Source organism: Argiope bruennichi, chromosome 4 (genome assembly GCF_947563725.1).
Source record: "Argiope bruennichi chromosome 4, qqArgBrue1.1, whole genome shotgun sequence".
NCBI classification, from domain to species: Eukaryota; Metazoa; Arthropoda; class Arachnida; order Araneae; family Araneidae; genus Argiope; species Argiope bruennichi.
Genome location: NC_079154.1, coordinates 111526936 through 111552398, shown reverse-complemented (window position 1 = coordinate 111552398; position 25463 = coordinate 111526936). Strand labels below are relative to the sequence as shown.

Genomic DNA, 25463 nt, shown 5'->3' with positions numbered 1-25463 from the left:
GTGTTTACGGGGGGGGGGGGTTGGAGATAAGCGGGCAGAGTAATCTGTGTGATTACATCAAAATTGGAAACGAAACTACAGGTGAAAACACAAGATAACGTGCCGAATTTCATCGATTTGAAGACTGAGCTCATGACGGATTGAGTTTATTTACATGAATGCGAAAGTACTACTTGACAGACGGTCAAACTTTAAACCTATTTAATTCAAAATTTTATAACAATCTATATTTTAGATGCTAAACTGAGCACTAATCTTAGCGTTTTGTATTTATTGAGCATAGCCAGCAGGGTGAAATTTCTTGTAAATGAATTTCATTCCAAATTGGATAGAAATCTAAAAATTTTGTCGTAATTCCATATACCAAATTGCCACTATCTAGCTCAAAGATTTTTTAAAGTGCTTTTTTAAACCGACGCAATGCAAACAAATAAAAAAAAAAACGTTTTTCGGATTTGGAGAACAGGCAGTTTCGTCAAAATCTTGAGTTCAAAGTTACAATACTTTCTGTATATTTCGTATAAAGTAAGGAAGAAAAATGTTGTGGATAAATGGAATACCGAATATTTAAATGTTAAATCGAACTCTTTATTAACACTAATTCTTCTTTTTGAAATAAAGTCTCTTTCCTACCACGTGGTACTTTGAATAAATTGTCGTGTTTCTTCAACCGAAACAATGAAATTGCAAAACTTTCATTAAAATAACGACGTAATTTTCATATACTTGATGTTCAGCTTACGATTCTTGTACTCGTTTCCTTTATTTCAAATTATACTTTCAGCTAGTCTGATGAGCTAATATCTTCAAAGTAGTATTCTCTGAGGTAAGAGTTTTTTTACTATATAGAAACGTTAATGTCTAAATTTTATCATTTCTCAATATTTTTTTAATAAAACAGATGTTTTTCACGATATTGTAACCAATATTTAATGTAGTAAAATACATAATGAATTTTTTCCCCTTTTTTTCAACGAAAGAATAAAGTAGCAGAAGGTACTTTAGACAATATTTTTAAAAAAACGCATCTTACATTCTTACGCAAAAGTTTTACTTTTTTTTTCTAAATATAATTTACTTTTATCGTTTGCCACTATTCTTTAATTTTTGCCTTTTGGTGACATTGTAAAAATCGGTTTGTCTTTTAATTGTTGCATATTTACTTTTTAAAAAATTTTCTTCATCTTATTAATTTTTTCGCAGTAAAATACTGATGCATTCTCTGATTTTAGATTCAAAGTAATCCCTTGCAAAGAAAGTCAATTCTTTATTTTAATAAAGCCAAAACCTAATGTAAAACTATTTTATCTACAGTAACTCCGAAAAGTGTTCTTAAACTTTTAAAATGTAAAAAAAAAACGTGCTGTAGCCATAAATTGAATTCAAACATAAAAACTGGTGGTTTGTTTTTATTTCATCTCCACGTTAATTCTTGATGTCTGGGGAAAAAATCCAATTTTATTTTATTACGGTTTTTAAATAAAAATGAAAATGCTAAAAATCAGTTATAAAGCGTGCCACAAAAGTATTCGTACATCATAAAATTTTCGAATAAATTCATAATTAAATTTATCGTTTGCCACTATTCTTTAATTTTTGCCTTTTGGCGACATTTTAAAAATCGGCTTGTCTTTTAATTGTTGCATTTTACTTAAAAATTTATTTCTTGATTTATTTACTTTTTTTCACTTATTATTATTTTAAAATTGCTTATAGCGGTAAGGAAATAACAAACAGCATTCAAAAAATGATTATTTTCCATCATAGTAGTGATAAATCAATTCGCCGTATCCTTAAATTAATAAATTTGTTTTATTTTGCTCTGGATTATCTGATAGAATACTTTAAAGAAGAAACCTGAATCAAAAGCTAGAGAAGAAAAGGCCATCTAGGTAAGTTAACGTAATAAAAAAATTATAATCAAAACATTTATGAAAATTCTACTTTTGAGCGCTTTAAATATTTTAGTAAGGTTTATAAAGACATTTTTTTACTGCAGTTTACTTGAAATATAAACTGACTAGTTGAGTTACTTGGAAGCACAGATTGAAGAATTTCTTTTTTTCATAACGCAAAAAATAAAAATCTTATTTTCCGAAAATAATCATTTTTATTTGAATGATAAATGGAGGTTATTGCATAAAAATGAAAAGAAAATCTTAAAGGAGATTTTAAGCATGACAAACGAGGAAAAGCAATCGAAACCCAGTGAAATCAGATTTTATGAAGGAAATTGATCTATCAACTTATCACCAAATCGTCGATCCAACGTTTTGAAGAGGTTTGTTAAATTAATCAATCATCTATCTGGATTGATTAATGAGTTTGAAATAGATTTATTTAACCTTAAATAGCAGTAGAATTAAAATTTATTTGAATACGATTTTTATCATGATTGTTATTTTGAGTGCATTGTGAAATTATTTTTTCAATTTGCTGTGATGAAAATAAATTTTTTATCGGAATAATTTTTGCATATTGTTATTAATTGCTTTAAGTTATTTTATATAGTCCTTGAGGTTGAATTGTTTATTCCAGAGGGTTTAAAAATGAAAATAATTTCTTCATTATAAAGTGCTAGAATAATTTGATGAGGCATCCGTTGCAAGTTAAATGTAAAATAATTTGCAAATTTTGTTTGCGCCTCCGATATTACATTACAATGAATACGTGAATTTGCAACTTAACTGATGCAACTTGAAAAAGCAAGGTTTATTATCTAGGTCAATTTTCGGGAACTTGTGTAAAAACATTTGGAAAATCATTTTCCTCTTCACAGAATTCACACATTTGGGTATTAACTGATTTTTTCACAGACCTATTGTTTTATAAGGATTTCAGTAAGGTGTTGCTGTTTCATATCTCATTTGAATATCTACTAATTTCGCAGTATTCATAAAAATAATCAAAGCCGTGTATTATTGTTTCTCAAATTTTCCATAAAATCAATCATTTTTCAGAATGCCGTCAAACTGTGCGATATAGGTTATAGCTGTGAAATGGTTAATTTTTAAGACTAATGTGCGATTCGTAAAATAATCATATTTAAACTAAGTAGAAAAACGTTGATACATTTCAACCATATAAGTAAAAATAATAATAATATAATATAATTTTTGTTATTCAATGATTGATAACCCACTCTTAATAATTTTAACATTTTATTAAAAAAATCAATCGCAAATTTTACAAAAAAGAAATAGTTTTTTTCAAAGCTAAAAAGCAAGAAAATTTAGCCGATTTCTTTCTTAAAAATAGAAGACTAATAAAATTGTAAGTATAAAAATCTATTATCATCCGATATTGTATTTAATCTCGGATTTACTTTGAATTAAATTGATCCAAAAAAAAGTTTACAAGGCAAAGTAAAAATGCTTTATCAACAATAGACACAGGATACAGATGGTAATTAAGAGACATTTGTGGCGGTCACTTCTTAACATAATCATCAAACCTGTTGAGGTATTTATCACTCCGCTGGACCAATTTGTTTTAACCCGTCATGGCAATAATAAGGACCCTCGCTATTGAGACAGTTCCCGGCACCTTTTTGAACATCACCATCTGATATGAACCTTGTTTCAGATAAGTGTTTCTTCAATGCCGGGGAAAGGAAATAGTCAATGGGATCCAAATCGGGGCTGAATAGGGGTGGCTCCAGAACTCCCATCTAAACGTTTCCAGCACTCTCACTGCCCGCTTCAAAAGAATGACACCATTTCGCCACCTGTTGTCTACTCATAGCTTCGCCCCCGTACACTTCAGCGATTTGTCTGTGAATGTTCGATGGGGACACATTCTTGGCCCATAGAAATCGTATCACGGCTCGCACCTCTGTGTGAGACCACTTCTCTCGACGTCTTGCCATTACTTTAGCTGTTTCAGATCTCAGTACTAGCATTATCTGCTCGAACGTCCGGTCAAAGACAACTAGCGCCATCTGTCTCCACTCTGGGTAACAATATTCCCATCTACAATTTCTATTTTCAAAATGCTGCTGCTTGTGAACTTTTTTGGATCACCTCTCGTAGTATTTTATAGTAGATTTTCCTCCAGATAAGCCGGCGTCCTGGCATAGGGGTAGCGCGTCTTCCACGTGATCTGGGCGCCCTGGGTTCGAGTCCCGGTGTGGGCATGGTTGTTCTTTCTGTGAGATGTGTGAAAGGTGAATGTGAAAAGGAGTTGTGCAAGCGAATGAGTGATGCGTACGAAGCGAAGTCCTACTGTTGGCCCTGGTTGGAGCTACTAAAAAAAGCAAGAGACGTTCCTCCACCGCCTTAAAATCGCTGTCTTAGTAACAGCGGGCTTGTCCATGGCAAGGGCCATAAGAAACAACAACCTCCAAATAAAAATTGTTATCACCTAATTCATGTATGTTTTTTTCAAAATTATAATATGATATTACAATTAGATTTTCTTTTCTTCATATAGAGCTATGTCTTCCAAGCTGCATCAAGAAGCGGTGAAAGACACACGGGTACTCCCTTTTACAAACAACAGCCTACCTGATTTTGTGATTAAGAAGTGCACTGATGAGTTGCGCGAAATTCCAGAAACCAAAGAATGTGCACTTGGAGAGCTCGTCAACTATCTCAAAGGTGTTTCAAGTGTTCTTAAAAATCTGCTTTCTCTTTTTCCTCATTACAGTATTTTAAATTGATTAAAACATCTTTCCCTTTATCTCAATTTTACATCCGGGGAGGCACCTCGAAATGAGGATGAGATGCTTCCGCCATGGTGGTTGGATCTCGCCACCCTGGAGGATACACAAATAGGTGGGGGATCTGACTCCTCCCATCGATGACGGGACGTACTTCCTTCGGGGAAGGTCTTATTGTGGCCGGTGATGGGCCTTAGGACTCAACCACAATTCCCGCCAGTGTTGCTGTTGCGGCGGTCCGGTCATTCATTTTTATGGTTTAAATCCGTGTGCCTTCGTGGCGGGTCGGAGAGTCAGATGGCAGACTTTAACGATATCTGTGGATTCAACATGGTTTAAAATTGTAAATTAGCTTGCAGACATCATGGTTGTATTCAATAGAAACACATATATTTGGATTCCCGAAATTCCAATGGCTCAGATACGTTTTGAGCTAGACAGATGAAATGCGATGTATGGTTTCTACCTCAAATTTGTATATTTCTGACACATTTTGGACGAATTCAATTAAGAGGAAGTCAGCCTGTCCGAGTGTTCGAATATGAGTTTAGACTGTAACCGTAAAATGAAGACAGCTAGATGAATAAAAATTGGTACCGGATTTAACATCTAAGCATCAGGGAGATAGATTATATGTCGTTTTTTTTATTTTCACAAGCATACAAACTCAATAATTAAAAAATGCATTTACTTAAATACCTGAAATTGGGCAAATGATTTTTGTGACTACACGTGTAGAACTGTGTCATATTTTGTTTTAATCAATCCGAAAGAAATGCATTTAAAATGCGCATTTAATTTTCTTGAGTGTATGTATTAATTGCAATTGAGCGATTAATCGTTAAATGTCATTTTCTAATAAGTTATTTGATATTTATTGTTCGAAAATAGATATGGTAAAAAAAGCTCATTTATTAGAGTAGGCGGGTAAGTTTCGTAAGGAATTCTCTTGCTGGTTTATTAAAATTATTATATTTTTAATGAAATTTTACTTGTATTAAAAGTATTAATTGACTTACATTTAATTATTTTTGTCATTATTTTCGACTTCGTGCAAAGTTTAAAATTCTGGTAGATATCTATACCAAATTTCATATCTATAGCTTGTTGAATTATTGAGTTACTGTGTTCTAATACCGACTTACTAAATTACAATAATTTGCCTGCCGGATTTGAGGAGACCTGAAAACTGGAAGTAGATTTTCATTTTTGGATTTGAATTGTGAATACAAGGAAGTGAAATCATAAAAATAATTCCAAATTCAATTTTCTAAAAAATTAAGATTTTTCTCTCTAATCAAACAACACGAAATATCTCAAATTTTTACAAAGGATTGCTATGAATATTAAAAAACAATAAAAAGAAAACATGCGTTGTAAAATTTTGAAAAAAGTGATACTTGCTACTAGAACAAATAAATAGTATAACACCATTGAAAAAAAAAAACAAAGAGTAAAATGGAAAGAATTATTCAGCTTATTTTCTTTCAGGCAGATTCTAAGTAATTTGATTGGTAAATTTGAGAACGTAACGCTAAGTAATTTTTTTTTCTATTTGCCAAATCGATATAAAATAAAAATAGAGTAGATATTTGTATGGACTTAGGAACCAATTGATATCAAATAATTCAGCATAAAAACAAATTTAAATTTTTTTTAAACTTTGATAAGATTTGTTGTTCTCTACGGGAGTTAATGTTAGATACTTAAAAAAAAAGAGAATATGTTGGAGATTTTTAAAAGAAAGAAATTCTTCAGACAAATTAAATAAAATAAAGCGTGAAAAATTGTATATAGTGACGAAATTTATAAAAAAAATATGGTGATCCGACGTAGTCAAAATAGTAAAAGCATGCAATATGAGACGATTGGATCATATATTTAGGTATGATGATGTATTTATTACTAAAAAAAAACAGCTTATTTAGAACATAGAGAATTTAGATTATTTTAGTTATATTAACGTCCTGTTTGAAGCAACACTAGGGCTATTTTGGGACGGACCTCGTCATTTTGAACCGCGGTCAAATGACGAGGACGACACCTGAGATGGCACCCCCCTCTCCACACAACACCAGCGGGAGGTCGTTTGGTCATGACGGATTTAGCGCGCAACAGACCCCCCTTACACGACGGTTCTTCGGTGGAATCGGGTCTCGAACCTGAAACCCTCCGGCTCCGAAGCCGAGACCTTACCACCAGGCCACCGCGGCCCTAGAACATAGAGAAAACGACGAAGTTGAAGGCCACCCACTAAATAGCTTGATAATGTTGAAAAACACCTAAAGCAGATAGTAGTGAACCGATTAAGGGCTACTGTGGCTTTAGAGGTAGATGAGAAACGTTCGTAGAGACAGTCTTGGCTTGCAATGTGTTGCATTTATTGAAAAAAGAATAAATAATTTCAACTGACATTAAGTTAAAACATATCCATAGTGTTGTTAGAAAAAATGATATTTTCATTTTACCAACGTATGCCGAAATTTTTAATTAAAACTATATTTAAAGTGATTATAAGTGAATCTCAGAGAAGTTAGTTATTTAACTTTTGATCAGTTGATAAATAACAAATACATTACATGTCGATCATACATTGGTAAATTGAAAATATAATTCATTCTTCGAGGAAAATACTAATTATTACTTCAAGAGAACAAAAGTCAAGATAAGATCGTATACAAGGAAATGTAATTCATCTATTCATACTGTCAGTAAAAACACATTTTTGAAAAGGAAATAGTGAAGAAAACGCATAACAGTTTAAAAGATACGCATCTTAATGTGCATTATCAATTTTAAAATCACGCAGCTTTTTGTATAAAGGAAATAGTAGGTAATAAATTCCAGTATCTAATCCAAAATATCGTAATAATAATATTTTAGAGCAGATTCAGCCGTCTTATTATTGTTTGACTTAAAAGAAATGGACTTAATAAAGGAATTAATAGAAAGTAATTTTTTTTTACATACGCAGTTTGTAGGAAGAATATTTGTCTAAAAACAATGACAATCAAAAAAGAATGAAAATTCAGCTTTAGAATTAATGTAAAATGAAGGACATTTAATTCCGTCTACATTGGCAAAAGCACGCCATTAAAAAATGTCAAGAAATAATGATATAAGTTTGAATTACATCATAATAATAAAGACATTGATCATTGAATTCTGTTTGTTGATTAAAAAATTATTAAAATAAGAGGAAACAAAATTGAGTCGAAATAATATAGGTATCACTGAAAAACTAATTCTTTTGAATTTTAAAGAGAAGTAAAACTGGTTCTTGAGGGATAATATGCTCTCAATTCATTGAGGAAGAAAGTGAATATTTTAGTTGATTCTTAATTTATTAAAACTTTTACGAATTCCTGTCTTAACCCCTTCTTGAGCTGTGGGAAGTATGCTTCCCACCAAATTCATCAATATTTGTGTAAAGATATGTAGGTTGGTATAAGTTGTGACAATTTTTTCAATAAGACAGAAACTTAAATGCTCCAGTTCCGTATCTCACATTAACTGGTTTGTCTTGATTTGCTACTTAATTATTAACTTACACAATGAATTAATTAATCAAATTAAATTTATTTAATAAGTTAAATGAATCCCTTTCCTTAATCCAGTCTTAATCCTAAAAATATTTTAATATACTTTGAATATTAAATATGGTGTATATTATGACTAGAAAATATACTATATACTATGGCTAGAAATACTACATATACTATGACTATAATACTATGACTATATTATGATTAGAATGTATTATACTATAACTAGAAATAATATGATATGATATTATTTCCTAATATACTATGACTTGTTATGTATATATATAATATATTATGACTATAAAAATATAATAATACTATGACAGAAAATATGGTATTCTATAATAATATTATATGACTAAAAAAATGGCGTTTTAAAGGGTTAATCAACAGGACCATTACTTGATGTTTTATTTTTTAAAGAAATTAAAGCACACGAGCAATTTACAGAAAACATATATTGTGAAAGAGTGCATTTTGTTTTTATTCGTTATCAAATTTTTTCTACACATATTTGAAATTTTTAAATTTATTTTTTATAATTTACTATTTTACAAATAATAAATTTATAAACTGTTATATCTTGTCAAAACTCTTTATTCATTCAGTTGCATTGTTGATGCCCTTAATAAAATTTCAATTTATGTAAACTATAAAAAGAATATAAAACAACTAAATTAAATGCTAAAAGAAAATATGCATACAAAATGATTGCATTAAATTTTCTCATGTTTTAGTCTCATTTTTATCATTTCATCTATCCATGCCAACATAAACATTAAAACAATCTGACAGTTTAGATTAACTTAATTTTGGTTCTTCTATTTTTAATTTTCTAATCTTTCAATTTATTTAATAGGAAATCCAAAAACGAGTGGCACTGAATTTGAAAGGGATTTTTTGGTGCATTATTTGAGAGTCAACAAATATGACGTCAAAAAGTCGTTGAAGCATATTCAAAACTATGTTGACTTATGGAATAAAGAAGGTTTTCTGTTCAAAGGTATTCCTGATGACTATTTTTCGTCAAAAATATCTACCAGTTTCTGCGCTCTTTTACCAGAAAGATGCCCCGATGGATGCCCAGTAATCCTCTTTCGAATTGGTAAATAATTTTTAATTTTTCATTAATAGTTTCCAAGCATTATTATATAAAAAGATTGTACGTTTACTATATGTTTACTATATTTGTAGTAATTATCCACTGAATAAATAGCATCAATCTATATCTATACTCTTTTTTTCTAAATGATCCAAATTTAATTTTTTAGCCTCCCTTTCTTAACATTAATTAAGATGCTTCATTTTAGCATCATTAGCGTAACAAGCCAAAAAGGGAATCGCATTTAATAGTGTTCAGTTATATTAATGTCCCGTTTCAAAATAATGCTAGGGCTGTTTTGGGATGGATCTCGTATTGAGCGGCCGCGGTGGCCTAGTGGTAAGATCTCGGCTCGTGAGTCGTTAGGGTCAGGTTCGAGCCGTTAGATTTCAGGTTCGAGATTTCAATAAAGAACCGTCGTGTAAAAGGGTCTGTTGCACGCCAAATCCGTCAGGCCAAACATCCTCCCGCTGGTGTAGTGTGGAGGGGGGTGCAAACTCAAGTGTCATACTCGTCATCTGACCGTGGTTCAAAAGGGTCCGTCCCTAAATAGCCCTAGCTTTGCTTTACAACGGGACGTTAATATAACTAAACTCGTAATTTTGAACCGCGGTCAGATGATGAGGAGGATACCGGAGCTTCCATTCGCCTATTCAAACACCGACACCGCACCAGCGGGAGGGCATTTGGCCCCGACGGATTTAGCGTGCACGTGGCCCGCTTTCAGATTTGGTGAAATCGGGTCTGGAATCTGAAAACCCCCACTCCTGGAGATGAGATCTTACAATTAGGTCACCCCAGCCTGAGTATCCAAGAGTAACCTAAAACGTACAATGTTTTATGGTGTAATTACTGCGACATTTATTTTTATATGTACCGTATAATGTCAAAATCCATTTTATAATAAGTGGATTCTGTATAAAAAGGATTGTCAGCTTATCAATCAAGAAACTTTTGATGAAGTAACAAAAAAAAAAAAGGAAATTAGGCAAGAAGAAATAAAATATAGCATAATGAAGTAGAATGACTGATAGACATTATACAATTCCCAACAGAAGAAACTTTCCATTTTTTGAAATCAGAGAAACACGTAGATAAAACATTGAACGGAATCTTTTGAGGTGTTTCTGCTTTACTGTGAATATTTATCGAATAAAACAAGATTTCACAATGTCAAAAATCACTTCATAATGTCCTAATGTTACTTTGTAGATAGAAAAATTCAATCTAAAAATGTATGATAATTATTTTGGGCATGAATAGAACCCAAAATGATACTACCCTCTGCCAAGCTGTTCTGCATTTATCCATTCAAGGTTGTGAAACATTTTGTAGTAATTATCCATTATTTTCCTAAGATTATTATCAGGACCTAATGCAGAAGAATATTAGATAAAAAAATTGATGGTTTACATAACACCCACAACATTCCATAAGATGATGGTTTACATAACACCCACAACATTCCATAAATGTAAGATAATTATTTTTGGCATGAATAGAATCCAAAATGATTCTATCCTCTGCCAAGCTGTTCTGCATTTATCCATTCAAGGTTGTGAAACATTTTGTAGTAATTATCCATTATTTTCCTAAGATTATTATCAGGACCTAATGCAGAAGAATATTAGATAAAAAAATTGATGGTTTACATAACACCCACAACATTCCATAAGATGATGGTTTACATAACACCCACAACATTCCATAAATGTATGATAATTATTTTTGGCATGAATAGAATCCAAAATGATCCTGCCCTCTGCCAAGCTGTTCTGCATTTATCCATTCAAGGTTGTCAGACATTTTGTAGTAATTATCCATTATTTTCCTGAGATTATTATCAGGACCTAATGCTGAAGAATATTAGATAAAAAGATGATGGTTTACATAACAACCACAACATTCCATAATGTGCAAACATCCAGCGAAGTTTCAATTCGTGGAATGTACCCCAGAGAACATTCATAATCACCCCCCCCCTTTTTAAAAGAATTTGAATGTAATCTCCCATTTGAATTCAGAGAATTTGATTCAGAGAACACTTAAATTATTCAAACACTATTGTTAAATATTCTGTTCTGTTGAAATCGTTATTCAGTCATTTAAAAAATAATACACATTTTTTTTTTGTAACAGGAAAATGGGATACTAACGAGATGAAGTTTACAGACATTCTGAAAATTATAGCAGCAACGCACTTGCAGTTGTTCCGTGATCCAATGACTCAGATCAATGGAATTAAGACAATTTATGATTTCAAGGGAACTTCCTTTCAGCATCTTCGGAATATTTTAAATGACAAATTATATCTGATAAATCACATACCAATGGTAAGATGAACTGCTGATATGTTTGAAATCTTAAATAATTTTATTCCATTTACATTGTTTATAAAATAAAGTTTTATTTTTTCTTAAAAAATTAAAATTTTTAAATTAACCCTTTTACTACTATACCGGTCCAAACGAGATTTTACCATGTAATTGCATTAAATGATCCATTATTCTATTTATGTCTTTTTGTACGCAAAAAACTTTACATTAGCTCCAATTAAGCAAGTGAAAATAGGAGTACATTTTATTTGGTTTGATAATAATCAACTCTTTTTTTTAACAGAATTGTATTCCCGCTAGACATAGGGACGTGCATATAATCAATGAAACGATTGTCCTGAATACAGTCTGGAAATTAGTAAAGCCATTTCTGTCACAAAAATTAAGAAACAGAGTAAGTACGATGCAAAATACAAAATAATACGTTCTCACAACAAAAGCAACACACACAGTTTATATTAGAAATGTGTAATGCGTAATAATTTGAGTAAATTCTCTGAAATTTATGAAACAATTTTAATAGCTGTTAGTTTAAATAAGCTAATTTAACTAAGAATGGATATGTTCTGCTATTTCTAATCTTTTTTATCAATGCAACCTAATTTCCAACTTTAAACAATGTAAAATGTGGCATTTTTCTTCGTATTAATAGTATAGAGTGTTCATTAATTATTGTCGGGGTTTCCGTACCTCATAACTTTCGAATAAAAAATATTACGCAAAAGCCGATTACGTATTCGTAAATTACAACTCAAAGAATTTTATTAATGATATTAAAGTGTAAAGCTTGCACAATTTGCACTTTGTAGGCATTCAGCTGAAGGCGATTATGTATTCATAAATTACAACTCAAAGAATTATGAATACGTTAAATTACAACTCAAAGAATTAGGTATTCGTAAATTACAACTCAAAGAATTATGAATACGTAAATTACAACTCAAAGAATTAGGTATTCGTAAATTACAACTCAAAGAATTATGAATACGTAAATTACAACTGAAAGAATTATGAATATGCAAATTACAACTCAAAGAATTATGTATTCGTAAAGTACAACTCAAAGAATCGCCTTCAGCCGAATGCCTACAAAGTGCAAATTGTGCAAGCTTTACACTTTAATATCATTAATAAAATTCTTCGAGTTGTACTTTACGAATATGTAATCGGTTTTTGCGCAATATTTTTTATTCGAAAATTATGTGGTACGGAAACCCCGACAATAATTAATGAACACCCTGTATTTTCAATATAAATTTTAAACTTTTACAGAACAGCTCGATTAGTATTGGTCCTTATACCATTAAAAGACAAGGATTTCTATAGATTTTTCTCAGAATTAAAAAAATACGTACCTTTCTTCCCTGAAATTGGCTTTGTCAATATTGATTTGTATTAAGAATAAAAATTTAATTTCATTATTTTGCATGTTTTATCATTTTGAAAAATTAAAATAAATAGAAATAAATGCGGATTGTAAATTGAAAAAATTAAAAAAATACCAGCAATTTTAACACTAAATTTTTTTTCAAAATACAGCAAGACAAAAAAAACCCCAAAATTTATATTAATAAATTAAAATTTTAATTAAAATTTCAAAGACCGCAATCCTAGATGCCCATTTCCAATATACAAATTTTATATGTGCCAAATGTGATAACTCTAGGTCAAACGGTCTAGCCCGTAGTGCGCCAATAACAAACCCACAAACACATATTCATCTTTATTATAACTAAAGATGATGTTGCAGCCTCTGTCTGTTGTCTGCGATTCCTATAATAATTTGCATTCGAGCTTTCTAGAATCCATTATAATTTCTTTTTAATGATTTTATAACACAATATAATATTGCTTTGAATTTAATTCGTATTATTACAAATTTGTAATATTGCTTTCCTATGGGGTAAGGCAATTAATTTGATATTGTCTGATGTTTAAGAACTTCTTAATGAATATATGACATTTGGAAATGAAGCACAACTTTGAATTGTAGTTTTATTTGCAATACTTACAACAGAGTATATATTACTTATATTTCACATTAATGTAATAACTTTATATAGAGAGATTGAATCTTTATTTCTTATTTATAATTTTTATAATGTCCCACATAGTGGGGCGGCACCTCATAATTGAGGATGAGAAGCTTCCGGTATGAAGGTTGGTTCTCGCCACCCTTGTGGGTACTACAAAAGGGGGTGGGTCTGGCTCCTCAAATCGATGATGGGACATACTTCTTTAGGGAAGGGTTGTACCGTGGTCGGTGATGGCCCTTAGAACTCAACCACAGTTCCTACCAGTGTTGCCGTTGCGGCAATCCGATCATTGAAAGTTTTTCTATGTGCCTTCCGGCGGGGCAGAGTAGCCAGTTTGTTATTATAATTTTTATAACTCGGTAAAAGAAAATAATTTTGAAGATTATAAATCCAACTTATAATCCCTCAGTGAGTAAAAGATTTAGAATTCTTAGGATATCCTGTATGTTTAACATTTATGTTTGCTATAAAAAAAGGAAAAACAGCTAGAACTTAACCTTAATATTTTCTTTCCAATTAGGTTCACTTTCTTTCAGACCCTAAGAGACTATGTGACTATTTTTCACCCTCTATACTACCTGCCGAATATGGAGGGGAAATCCAGAACATCGATTCCCAAGAATGGATCAGACGCATAAATAGAGAACAAAAAAACTTCACCATAGGTGGACAGCCGAATTTTTACTGAAATTCCGCCCCCTCTTTTAGAGGGAGTATTTGTTACATGTACAAACAAATACGTATATAATATATAAATACATATTTGTTACATGTACAAACAAATTTGTTACATGTACAAACAAATTTGTTACATGTACAAACAAATACGTATATAATATATAAATACATATTTGTTACATGTACAAACAAAGAATCGTTGTGTAAAACTGTTTGTAATATCATTTTACTTTATAGTTTAAATAAGATTGTTAATCGCTACTAACTACTTTTTATATTATCTTCTTTTCAATTAAAAGTTGTGATTTTCCAGTGGTTGGGTTTAAAAAAAATATGCATTTTTAATTGTGTCAGGCAATAGATAGACCTAAATAATTTACATTAATAAGCCCATAAATATAAATATAATTAGAAACATAAAGAGAAGCAACCGAAATGCAAAAATTAATCGGGAATTAAGTGTTAAATCTAATTTACTCGACAATGAAAATTTTTTTATTCATTTGACAAAAAAAAAAAACATTAGATGTGAAGTTATAGTCGGCTGAATTCATTCCATTTATCCCTAAAGGCCAATTTATTACTCTTTTGTAACCTTTTAAAAATAAAAAAAATGATCAGAAAAAGAGAGATTTCTATAATTTGATGTCAAGCACAGCAGGTCCGAGAACATTTAAGACATCCAAATTACATCTAAAGCTACTGAAATTTATTTTGCCATAATATTTGATAAGCAATCGTAGATTTCAAACAAGTTAATATATAAGTTTTTTCCAACTTTTATGTATATTTGTTGGCTACCATTTTTATGTCAAATGATTTAACACAGTGTGAGAAAGATAAATAGAAGAATCAGAACATAGGCTTGAAATGTTAAAAGCTGAACATTAAAACCCCCTTTTTTTACATTTTGAAATAGCAAGAAAAGATTAAATTTTAATCTTTATCTTCATATATTTATTTACCTACGCTACTGTTCTAATTAGAAGACGATACATACAATCTAATAGTGAACTATAGTTAACGAAACATTTTGAGACATGCACATTAAGGTGGAATGAAAACTGCCGTAATTTTTTTTAAGATTTTAGTTTGGTAATAGTGTGGAAAAGTTGCCTTTTAGGTTAAAAAAATTTTTAAAAATTTGGTTGCAATATTACATTATCTTAAGGTGCCGCAAAAAGCTTGAAATTTGAAAAAAAAAAAAAAAATGAAAAAATGAAAATTTTTCAAAAGGACCTTTAAAAATTTTCTTAGATTTTAGTTTAGTAATAGTAAAAAAAAAAAAAAAAAAAAAAAAAAAACCTTGATTTTTGGTGTACTTTGAGTTGTACTTTACGAATACATAATTCTTTGAGTTGTAATTTACGTATTCATAATTCTTTGAGTTGTAATTTACGAATATATAATTCTTTGAGTTGTAATTTACGTAATCATAATTCTTTGAGTTGTAATTTACGAATACATAATCGCCTTCAACTGAATGCCTACAAACTGCAAATTGTGCAAGCTTTACACTTTAATATCATTAATAAAATTCTTTGAGTTGTAATTTACGAATACGTAATCGGTTTTTGCGTAATAGTTTTTATTCGAAAGTTATGAGGTACGGAAACCCCGACAATAATTAATGAACACCATGTAGTTTTATTGAAGAATTCAATGGCCATCGATTAATCAATTTTTATCGATTTCCAGTCAAAATTAAAGTGGCAGTGATGGATTAGTGTACTCTGAACTTCATTTTCATTTTCGATACAATGTAACTGATCTATTCTAGAGAAAACCAATTTTATAAACTGCTTTTCATTTTACAGAAAGAATTAAATTATTCATTTAATAAGATTGATTTAAAAACAAACTGCCTCAATGGATAGTGAAGTAATACTTTTGAAAATATAATCATGTTTATTCTTAAAAGTATAGATGGAAAAATATAAGTCACTTATTATATGATTAGATTAGGTTTGTATACGATATTAAAAAAAAAAAAGAGTGAATTTTATTTTTATATTTTTAGATATTCCAGTTATTTTCTCTTAAGAGATAGTTATTCTATTCAATGCAACAGAAAATTAATCGATTTTTTTTGATAATTGGAAATGTCTAAGATACACGATAAAATTTGCTTCAGGCTCGGAAAATGGTTTAAAATTTCATTGGTAGAAGATTCTAGTTCTTTTAGAATTTATGTTAATCCTTTCGCTTGTATTTTGAAATATGAATGGATTTTCATGAAATATCCGATATGAAATGTTTAAAAAATAAAGAAACGGACATTCATATGTTATATATGAAAGTAAAATGATATATATTTTCTCCTCATATCTCCATGAATTGCCTAACTTATATTCAAATGTTTTTTTAAGTGATTTCTCACATTATTTTAAAGTTCATAATCTTTTAAACATTTTGATTTCAGTATAACATGTTTCATAAAATAATTTTGTATTAAGAATCAAATTCTAGGTATCACTATATTCTAGGCATTAATATATTCCTCAAATAACCGTATTTGAAGATTATAGAGAAACCATTCTGAGCTCTTAAACATTAGCCTAGAAATTGCAGACGTGTAAATTCGCCTATTCTTCTAGAAATATGAGCATATATACGAATTCTAGGTTTGCGATAGATGTTCCTGTTTGGATTATTCAAGAAGTGTTTAGAATAGACATGAATCCATGTTGTCAAAAGTTTATCACTTATTTGTCATTTATAAATGCAATGGAATTATTTATTGTTGGACTGTATATGGCATTAGCGTATGTTAAATTTGCCATAGATCATCATATATGGAATTTAGCAATCAGTTACTTATTCACTGTCGTTTTACTTTTCACTTTATGGTTGTCACTGACACAACAAAAGAAAAACATATATAAACTCATATGTTCCTTAAGAAATCTAGAATCTAAGAATCAAGATTATATTAGTAAAAATCGAATGATAACTGTGAAATTCTTATTGTGCTCAAATTACTTATCAGCATGGGTTTTCTCTTTTTTGCATATTTATACAACTTCTGATGGTATGGAACATGAGCTATACTTTTTCTATCTTGGACATGAAGGCCTTATGAAGAGTAAAAGTATTTTATTGTGGTTTATAGGTGTTTACGCATATTATGTGATATACATGAGATATCCTTTAACTGTCATCTTGTCATTTTGCATGCTTTTGAATAGCTTTGGAAACCTGCTTTCGCGATATATTGTCGACTTAAAATGTGTGAGTCCTTATAACTCCTCTACGGATAACATTAGCATTCTGGAACGTTATTTTAAAATAATACCACTTATCAATCGTTTAAAAACTATATTATCAGTTCCACTTTTTCTGATTCTGATCGATGGATTTTTAATCTTTTACATTGGCATCACATACAGACTAATGCATTTCGATCCCCGATTTAATATTTTTTACGTTGCTTTGGCTTCTAAATTCCTGACTGGATTGTTAATTTTGTCTTCGCTTACATTATACAGTTCTAGGATATCGGAATATTTGGCAGAAATAAAGAAAATAGCAGAGGACTTAGTAGACAACAGTAGATGCTGCTGTGCTTTATATGGAGAAAAGGCTCTTTTTCTTCTCTACAGAATAGAAAGGAAAAATATTATTCATTTATCAGCTTGGGGATTAGTTGATCTAAAAAAGGGATTTCTGCTCTCCTCTTTCGGAACTGTGTTCACTTATGGAATATTAATTTATGCTCTCGTGTGACAAGTGATTCAAAGATCACTGAAATGTTTTGAGAACAATAATATATATTGGAAAGAAAACATCTGTTAATTACTATTGAAATATCAACCAATCAAAACATCGGTCCTTTTTGATGGTTCATTGGCATCTTTAGATGCTTTCTGTTTGTGGCTCTGTCTCTGGTTTGTTGCATAATTATACAAGAAATCACAGCAATATTAATTGGAATCATATTGGAATATATATTGGAAAGAAAACATCTGTTAATTACTATTGAAATATCAACCAATCAAAACATCGGTCCTTTTTGATGGTTGATTGGCATCTTTAGATGTTTTCTGTTTGTGGCTCTGTCTCTGGTTTGTTGCATAATTATACAAGAAATCACACCAATATTAATTGGAATCATATTGGAATATATATTGGAAAGAAAACATCTGTTAATTACTATTGAAATATCAACAAATCAAAACATCGGTCCTTTTGGATGGTTCATTGGCATCTTTAGATGTTTTCTGTTTGTGGCTCTGTCTCTGGTTTGTTGCATAATTATGCAAGTAGCCACACGAATATTAATCGGAATCACTGATTACTGAGCATGGTGGTAATAAGAACTTATATTTTCACTTTAATGCATACAAAGTATCATTAAATAAATCACAAATATGTATGAGAATGGATTTTAAATCATCATACATTTTTTCTATTAATCTAATGAGTATTCAGCAACGCATTGTATTTATCTGAAATATATTACCAATTATATTTTAGAAAATATATAAAAATACATGATTCATAAAAGATATAATGTTGTAATATAAGTATATTCAGTGAAATGTTTCTTAAAAACTCATTTCCAGTATTTCTCATAATATTTCCAATAAATGGTATTGAAAAGTCTATGAATATTTTAGACTCTGTTAGCTGGATTTCCCAAAATTAATTAATAAGTTAAAATGTATTTACAAAATTATGAATAATAATTTATAGATTTGTAGCGATAATTTATTACACAGACAGAAATCCTTATATTTGCAAAACAGAGAACTATTCATGCTTCTATTTTGTAAATAAGCTGAATTGTACCTTGCTCTTTTTATGCATTTAGTAAATGCAAAATTATCATGTAAATATCTACAAATTTTTGGAATTCAATTAGTTTTTGAAAGTCGTAGAAAGTTTCATGCTAAAGTAGGGTTTGCTTATCTGACTGAGTATATTGGTTATCTTTAGACAAAATGAGACTTGTGCTGACCTCTAATAAAGGAACTTTTTCTTCTAATAAAGCAATTTTTTCTATACTATTTCCTAAATAAATTATTTCCCAAATAATTAAAAAATAATTCATTCATTTACGCAATTTTCAAAGACGCTTTTTTTCAGAAAGGAAAAAAAACGTGTTTGCATGCAAATTTATTTTGGCATATAAAACCTCAATGACCTCTCTTTTTCTGCTCAAAATAGTTTTTTAAAAGAATTCGTGTCTCACTTCCATTGCTGGAGGCATCGCTCAATGAAACAGCTGAACGCCGTAAATAATTGATTTTTGAAATAATTGACTTTCTAAAATATATATTATGAACAATTTGCTTGTCGGGGTAAGTGGAGGCTCATTAATAACGAGGTTATAATAAATTTTCTTTTGTATAGCAAATATAGAGGCTCTCTCTTTTAAATTTTAAAATAAATGACTTCAATTCTATCTAATTCTAAATTTTCTTTAACGTGATCCGTGCCAATGTGCGAATTCTTTTCTGATTTTTAAATTATTTATACACAAAGGCTTTGCAATATATTTATATACGTTTCCCACATCTCTTCATCTACCATTTCCCACATCCGCAGCCCCCCCCCATATATATATATATATATATATATATATATATATATATATATATATATATATATATATATATTATAATGTATTATGTAATTATATATCGAAATGTATAAAGGCAATATTTGAAATGTATTTTACATTCAGATTAAATTCTAAATCGTTTATATTTAGAATGATGTATTAATGCTTTATTTAGATTAGGAATTCGATACAGGAGGCAATAAGCTGATGCTACAAACACATAGTTGATTCAAAACATTATTGACAATATCTGAAATATATTTTGCATTTAGATTAAATTCTCATTCTCTTATATTATAATGAGAACAAATGCTTTATTATTAATAAGGCATAGTTGAACCAAATTGACTAATAATATAGTAAAAACTGTTGCTGTTTCTTCATGTAAGAGGATAACAAAACTGGGCCATGATTCAATAAATCACTGCAAATATTCAGATTATAGATACCAGGCAAGAATGAAAATGTGCTGTAGATTTTCATTAGGCTGATACATGTTCTGAAAATCTTTTTAATCAATTCAAATGTAAAGGTTTAGTATAGCGTCCTGATAAAATAATATAGCGTCCTTTATTATTCAGAATGCAATGCCAGTATTTTAGCACACATTTTCCAAATTTATTATTAACTTATGTGAATATTAGAATCAAGAATTCCATAAGTGAAAAGTGCTCCAAATGCTGAAAGTAAAAACTGTCTATTCAAATTAAATAACTGAAGAGCTGAAAGATAAATGACATCATTTTTCGCTATCATTTTTATCAGAATGAATGCATCTGTATCAAATACTTTATTGATGGTGTTTTGATACATTAAAGATTCTGCTCTTTCTTTTATGGCAGACATGTATTCCGGAATTTTCGAACTGCAAATGGTAACTGAACACAAAATAAAAATTCCCGTCACAGCGTTAGGTATTGCCTCTACAATGTGAATGCCTGAATAGTTATCAGATTCGTTTAAACCGTATTCTATGGCCACATAAATAGACAGGAAACCCGTGAGAAGACTGATGAACAAATGAACTTGTAATGCATTTCGTAGTAAACGAATTACTTGTAAAAAAAATGAAATATTTCCTGAAAAACATATTGGTGTTTGAAAAAGAGTTTAAAGATTTCCATTTTAAATTATATTCATGAAGGAGAAGGCCGCATCGATGAATAAGAACACAAAGACAAAATACAATTAACAGTGGGGACTTCATAAATATGATATAATATGCGTAAAGACCTATTATACGCAGAAATAGAAGCATCTTTTTATTTAAGTTGGTGTATCCATATGTAAAGCAATCTAATGAAGAGTCAAAAGTTATGTAAACTTGAATTATGGACAGAAATAGAGGTGTTATAGAATTTATAATCACGAGCCAATTGATAATTCGCACTATTTTTTTCTTCGGACTTTTTATTTCTTCTTGAATTTTCAGCTTGCTAATCAAATAAATAAGATCTTTCTTTCGTTTTAAAAGAGAAAACCATAAAGCTATGGACAGAACATCTATGACCGTAAACAGGCATCCTATTTTAAAATCATCGTTTTCAACACCATAAACAACGAAAACCGAAGCCAAGTATATACAAAAGGCATGGATTTCTGCAAATTCTAGGAAGAAAAGCCACTTTAAATGTTTTTGACGAAGCATAGTAATGCTAAGTTCATGCAATATCAAAAAAGGTACACTCACACATGCATTAGTTGATACAATGTTATTCATTCCGTAACTTACTTAAATTTTTAACAAGAGGAGAACTATGATAACGTTTTCCAATAGAAATTATTGCTGTATATATTTATGAAATAGCTTACAAAGAAATTTCAATAGATATCTCAAGAAGATAATTGAATTCATTAAATGTTTTTGATAAACCACAGTAGTATTAAGTTCATGCAATATCAAAAAAAGTACACTCACATTCTGCATTAGTTGATACAATGTTACTCATTCTCTAACTTGCTTAACAAGAGAACTATGGTTATTTTCCCCAATTATTGCTCGAAATTATTGGGGTATATATTTATGAAGTAGCTTATAATGAAATTTCAATAGATATCTCAAGAAGATAATTGAATTCATTAAATGTTTTTGATGAAGCACAGTAGTATTAAGTTCATGCAATATCAAAAAAAGTACACTCACATTCTGCATTAGTTGATACAATGTTACTCATTCTCTAACTTGCTTAACAAGAGAACTATGGTTATTTTCCCCAATTATTGCTCGAAATTATTGGGGTATATATTTATGAAGTAGCTTATAATGAAATTTCAATAGATATCTCAAGAAGATAATTGAATTCATTAAATGTTTTTGATGAAGCACAGTAGTATTAAGTTCATGCAATATCAAAAAAAGTACACTCACATTCTGCATTAGTTGATACAATGTTACTCATTCTCTAACTTGCTTAACAAGAGAACTATGGTTATTTTCCCCAATTATTGCTCGAAATTATTGGGGTATATAATTATGAAGTAGCCTATAATGAAATTTCAATAGATATCTCAAGAAGATAATTGAATTCATTAAATATTTTTTTGAAGTACAGCAGTACCAAGTTCATGCAATATCAAAAACGGTACACTCACATATGTATTAATTGATACAACGTTATTCATACTTTGGACTTACTTAGATTTTTAACAAGAGGAGAAAATGGTAATCTTTCTCAATAGCAATTATTGATAATTATATTTATAGAATAGCCTTTTAGTATTGGGCTTCTTCAGGGTGCACAATTTCGTTAATTTGATATATCTCTACTGTTCTTGAGGATGTGCAACACTAACAACATAAAATAGTTCATTGTGAAATTTCAATGGATATTTCATGAAAATAATTGAATTCATTCCCTATTGAAAAAAGCATAAATTATTGTATATGGATGGCTCATAAAAATTTGCAGCCAGATTTTCATTAACTAATAGGGTTTCAAAAGTCATTATATGTTATGCAACAAGCAACGGTGTTAAAATTTACAGTATGTCGCTAAGCAACGACAAAGTGTTCAGCAAAAATTTCATACTTTATTCACAAGACAAATTTAACATGCCGAAAATAATGCATATTTCATTATATAATTTGGAAACATCATGTACTTCTCAAAAGCATCAAATTTTAATTTATCTTCCTTTATGAATTAATATTTTTAACAATAATTTGCATTATTGCGCAACTTGGTTGCATTGATCTATAACTGTTTTATTGCACTGCTGCATTCGTTTTTATGCAAATTTTAGATTTCGTCATAATCTTGGAACAAAATGCGTAAGGTAAATACAACTTTTTTGCAACTAAAACTGAAATGATGATAGAAATCTGATCTAACATATCACGCTATCAATACAAACGTTTCAACAGTATCTTATAAAAGAAGAATATATATATTGTTACGGAATTTTCCGGGGTTCGTTTGGATAGTGGAAGTTATATGGTGTGAAGAACGCTCAATCACCAGGCGGCAGTAGAAAATAAAACAACGACGTTTATTTAGGCGAAGACACACAGGACAGCACAAAGACGACAACTAAATACAGCACAGAAGACGATTATCTTCAGCCGAGACGTGCAGCATACAATAGATTCTACTGCAGACAGTAGCACACAACTTAGTTCAGCACTAGCTTCACTCCGTCGCTGCTCCGCTTATCTCTGGAAGGCCAGTTCTTCACCGTCGGTTCCGACCCCGACGACTCCACTGGTCCACGACTACTCTCTCTCTCTGGAAGACTCGTTCTTCCCCGTCGATCCCGACGACTCTACTCTGTCGCTTTCGCTTCCGACTACTCTACCACTACTGGATCCCCACCACTCCCCGGCAGCTGCAGCTCCTTTTATACGTCTCAGGAGGCGGGATTAGAAGCCTCTCAACCAATCAGGAACGTTCGAGGCGTATCTCCGTTCCTACTGGACGGATCGGGAAAATTCGGGTATAATCTATTTTGGCGCCAAAGTCGCCAAATTCGTCGCCAAGTCGCCAAATGGTCGCCAAGTTTGTCGCCAGGCTCTGGGACCTTCCATGGAGCCAACTGTGCTGGGAAGCCGCATCACAGATTCGTAACAATATGTATATAATGCCAAATTTTTTTAATAATTTTTTTTTACTTTTTTGCCTCAAAATTGCAAAATTAGTTAAGTAAAAACGTCGAATAACAACTTGTAGGAATAACAATATCATATCACCTCAGACAGCAAGTACTTTAAACATTTTCTCTAAATGTTCTAAAGGGCTGTTTTCGATAATGTGTCATAACATATATTAATATGTATTTACACTACATACATAATAACATTGTATTCTGTCATGTTGGGTGTCATGTTATTCCTGATTCTGCACTTTTATGCCATTTTGAGTTAATTACTATTGCACAAATTAAATTTATGTTCACATTTTGTCTGATATTTCGTCTTCTTTTATATTATTCACATGGAAGAATGTTAAGCCAATCATCGCTTTGTATTTTCGACTATATATTCTATTGCAAAAATGACTTTTTCTATGTATCTGACTTATATTTTTAGTTTTTAAACGGTATTTTGAGACTTTCTACATTTAAGTTTCAAGTCAGATACTAAAAAGATTTTTATTTTTCATAATTTTTTTAATATTTTAGAAGAATTTACTTTTATTTTTATGTTTTTTTTACAATAATTTATTACATATTTCACTTATAAAGATATCTTTGTTCTTCTTAAAACAGACAGCAATTATTTAAAATTGACATTAAAATTGTTTTAGAGAAATAATCCCCTTAAAAATATTTATCTAAAAAGTCACCAAAGTAATCCTTTCTTCCCCAGAGCGCTTGAGCTGGTGATACTTATTGAAAATTCTTTCATGAAAAGTGAGAATGAGAATTTGAAATTGAATTTGTTTGTTTTTTAAAGAAAAAAGAAAGAGAGAATGAGAGAGAAAAGGAAATCAAGCGGTAGTGTTCTTTCTGGGTCATTCTCATATAATTAAGGATTATTTTAAACTTTGTGTTACATTTCCAATCACATATATGAAATGGAATATGCCATTTTAAATATTTTTTTCTTTTTATTGATTAGACAGGAAATTTGACATAGATATACAATTTTAAAATAAAGATTTCCACTAAATTCATCTATTTATCTTGCAGAATTTTAAATATACTAAAAGACCGTGCGCTGGAGCTTTAACTTTTAGACAGATTTAGTATAATATTTGACATTATTCGTAACACCATTTACCAAATTTCGTCCATCTAGCTCGTTACCGTGTTTGATATCATGGCTGATGTATGCGTTTGTTACGCAGTTTTGCTTTTCCAAATTCTTGTTCTTCCAGTTTCTTTCTCTTTTTTAGGTTCTTTGAAACCATTTAACTCTGTTTTATTTATTTATTTTTGACGCACACAATATTTCTTTGCGCTAGTGGTGGTATTTCTAATTACCAGTTACATTTATAAAGCATTTAATAGCTAATTTGTTAGATATCATTTTCAATATATAAAATTTTGCTTTGATAATAGATATTTATTAATAACAATGCTTTTAGTATTTTTTATTAGTA

The 25463-nt window shown here is 30.2% G+C and overlaps 1 protein-coding gene across 3 annotated transcripts; it reads left to right on the top strand.

Annotated features, from left to right (window-relative positions):
- Window positions 1-731: 731 nt before the first annotated feature.
- Window positions 732-14395, top strand: LOC129966832 (alpha-tocopherol transfer protein-like). 3 transcript variants are annotated; one of them, XM_056081416.1, is made up of 7 exons: window positions 732-826; window positions 1839-1892; window positions 4432-4598; window positions 9065-9310; window positions 11447-11640; window positions 11927-12037; window positions 14200-14395. In XM_056081416.1, the coding sequence occupies exons 3-7, from the start codon at window positions 4436-4438 to the stop codon at window positions 14365-14367; spliced, it is 882 nt and encodes a 293-aa protein (XP_055937391.1). In that variant the 5' UTR covers window positions 732-826; window positions 1839-1892; window positions 4432-4435; the 3' UTR covers window positions 14368-14395. The 3 variants fall into 3 exon arrangements, with proteins under 3 accessions (XP_055937391.1, XP_055937390.1, XP_055937392.1); XM_056081415.1 differs by lacking the exon at window positions 1839-1892; XM_056081417.1 differs by lacking the exons at window positions 1839-1892; window positions 11927-12037.
- Window positions 14396-25463: the final 11068 nt, after the last annotated feature.

What these genes read in the sequence shown, in the direction of transcription:
- LOC129966832 (XM_056081415.1), top strand. Translation starts at nt 4,436, where the DNA reads ATGTCTTCCAAGCTGCATCAAGAAGCGGTGAAAGACACACGGGTACTC. An exon ending in GCTCGTCAACTATCTCAAAG is followed by an intron (nt 4,599 to 9,064) that starts GTGTTTCAAGTG and finishes TTTATTTAATAG; the next exon opens with GAAATCCAAAAACGAGTGGC. An exon ending in CACAAAAATTAAGAAACAGA is followed by an intron (nt 12,038 to 14,199) that starts GTAAGTACGATG and finishes CTTTCCAATTAG; the next exon opens with GTTCACTTTCTTTCAGACCC.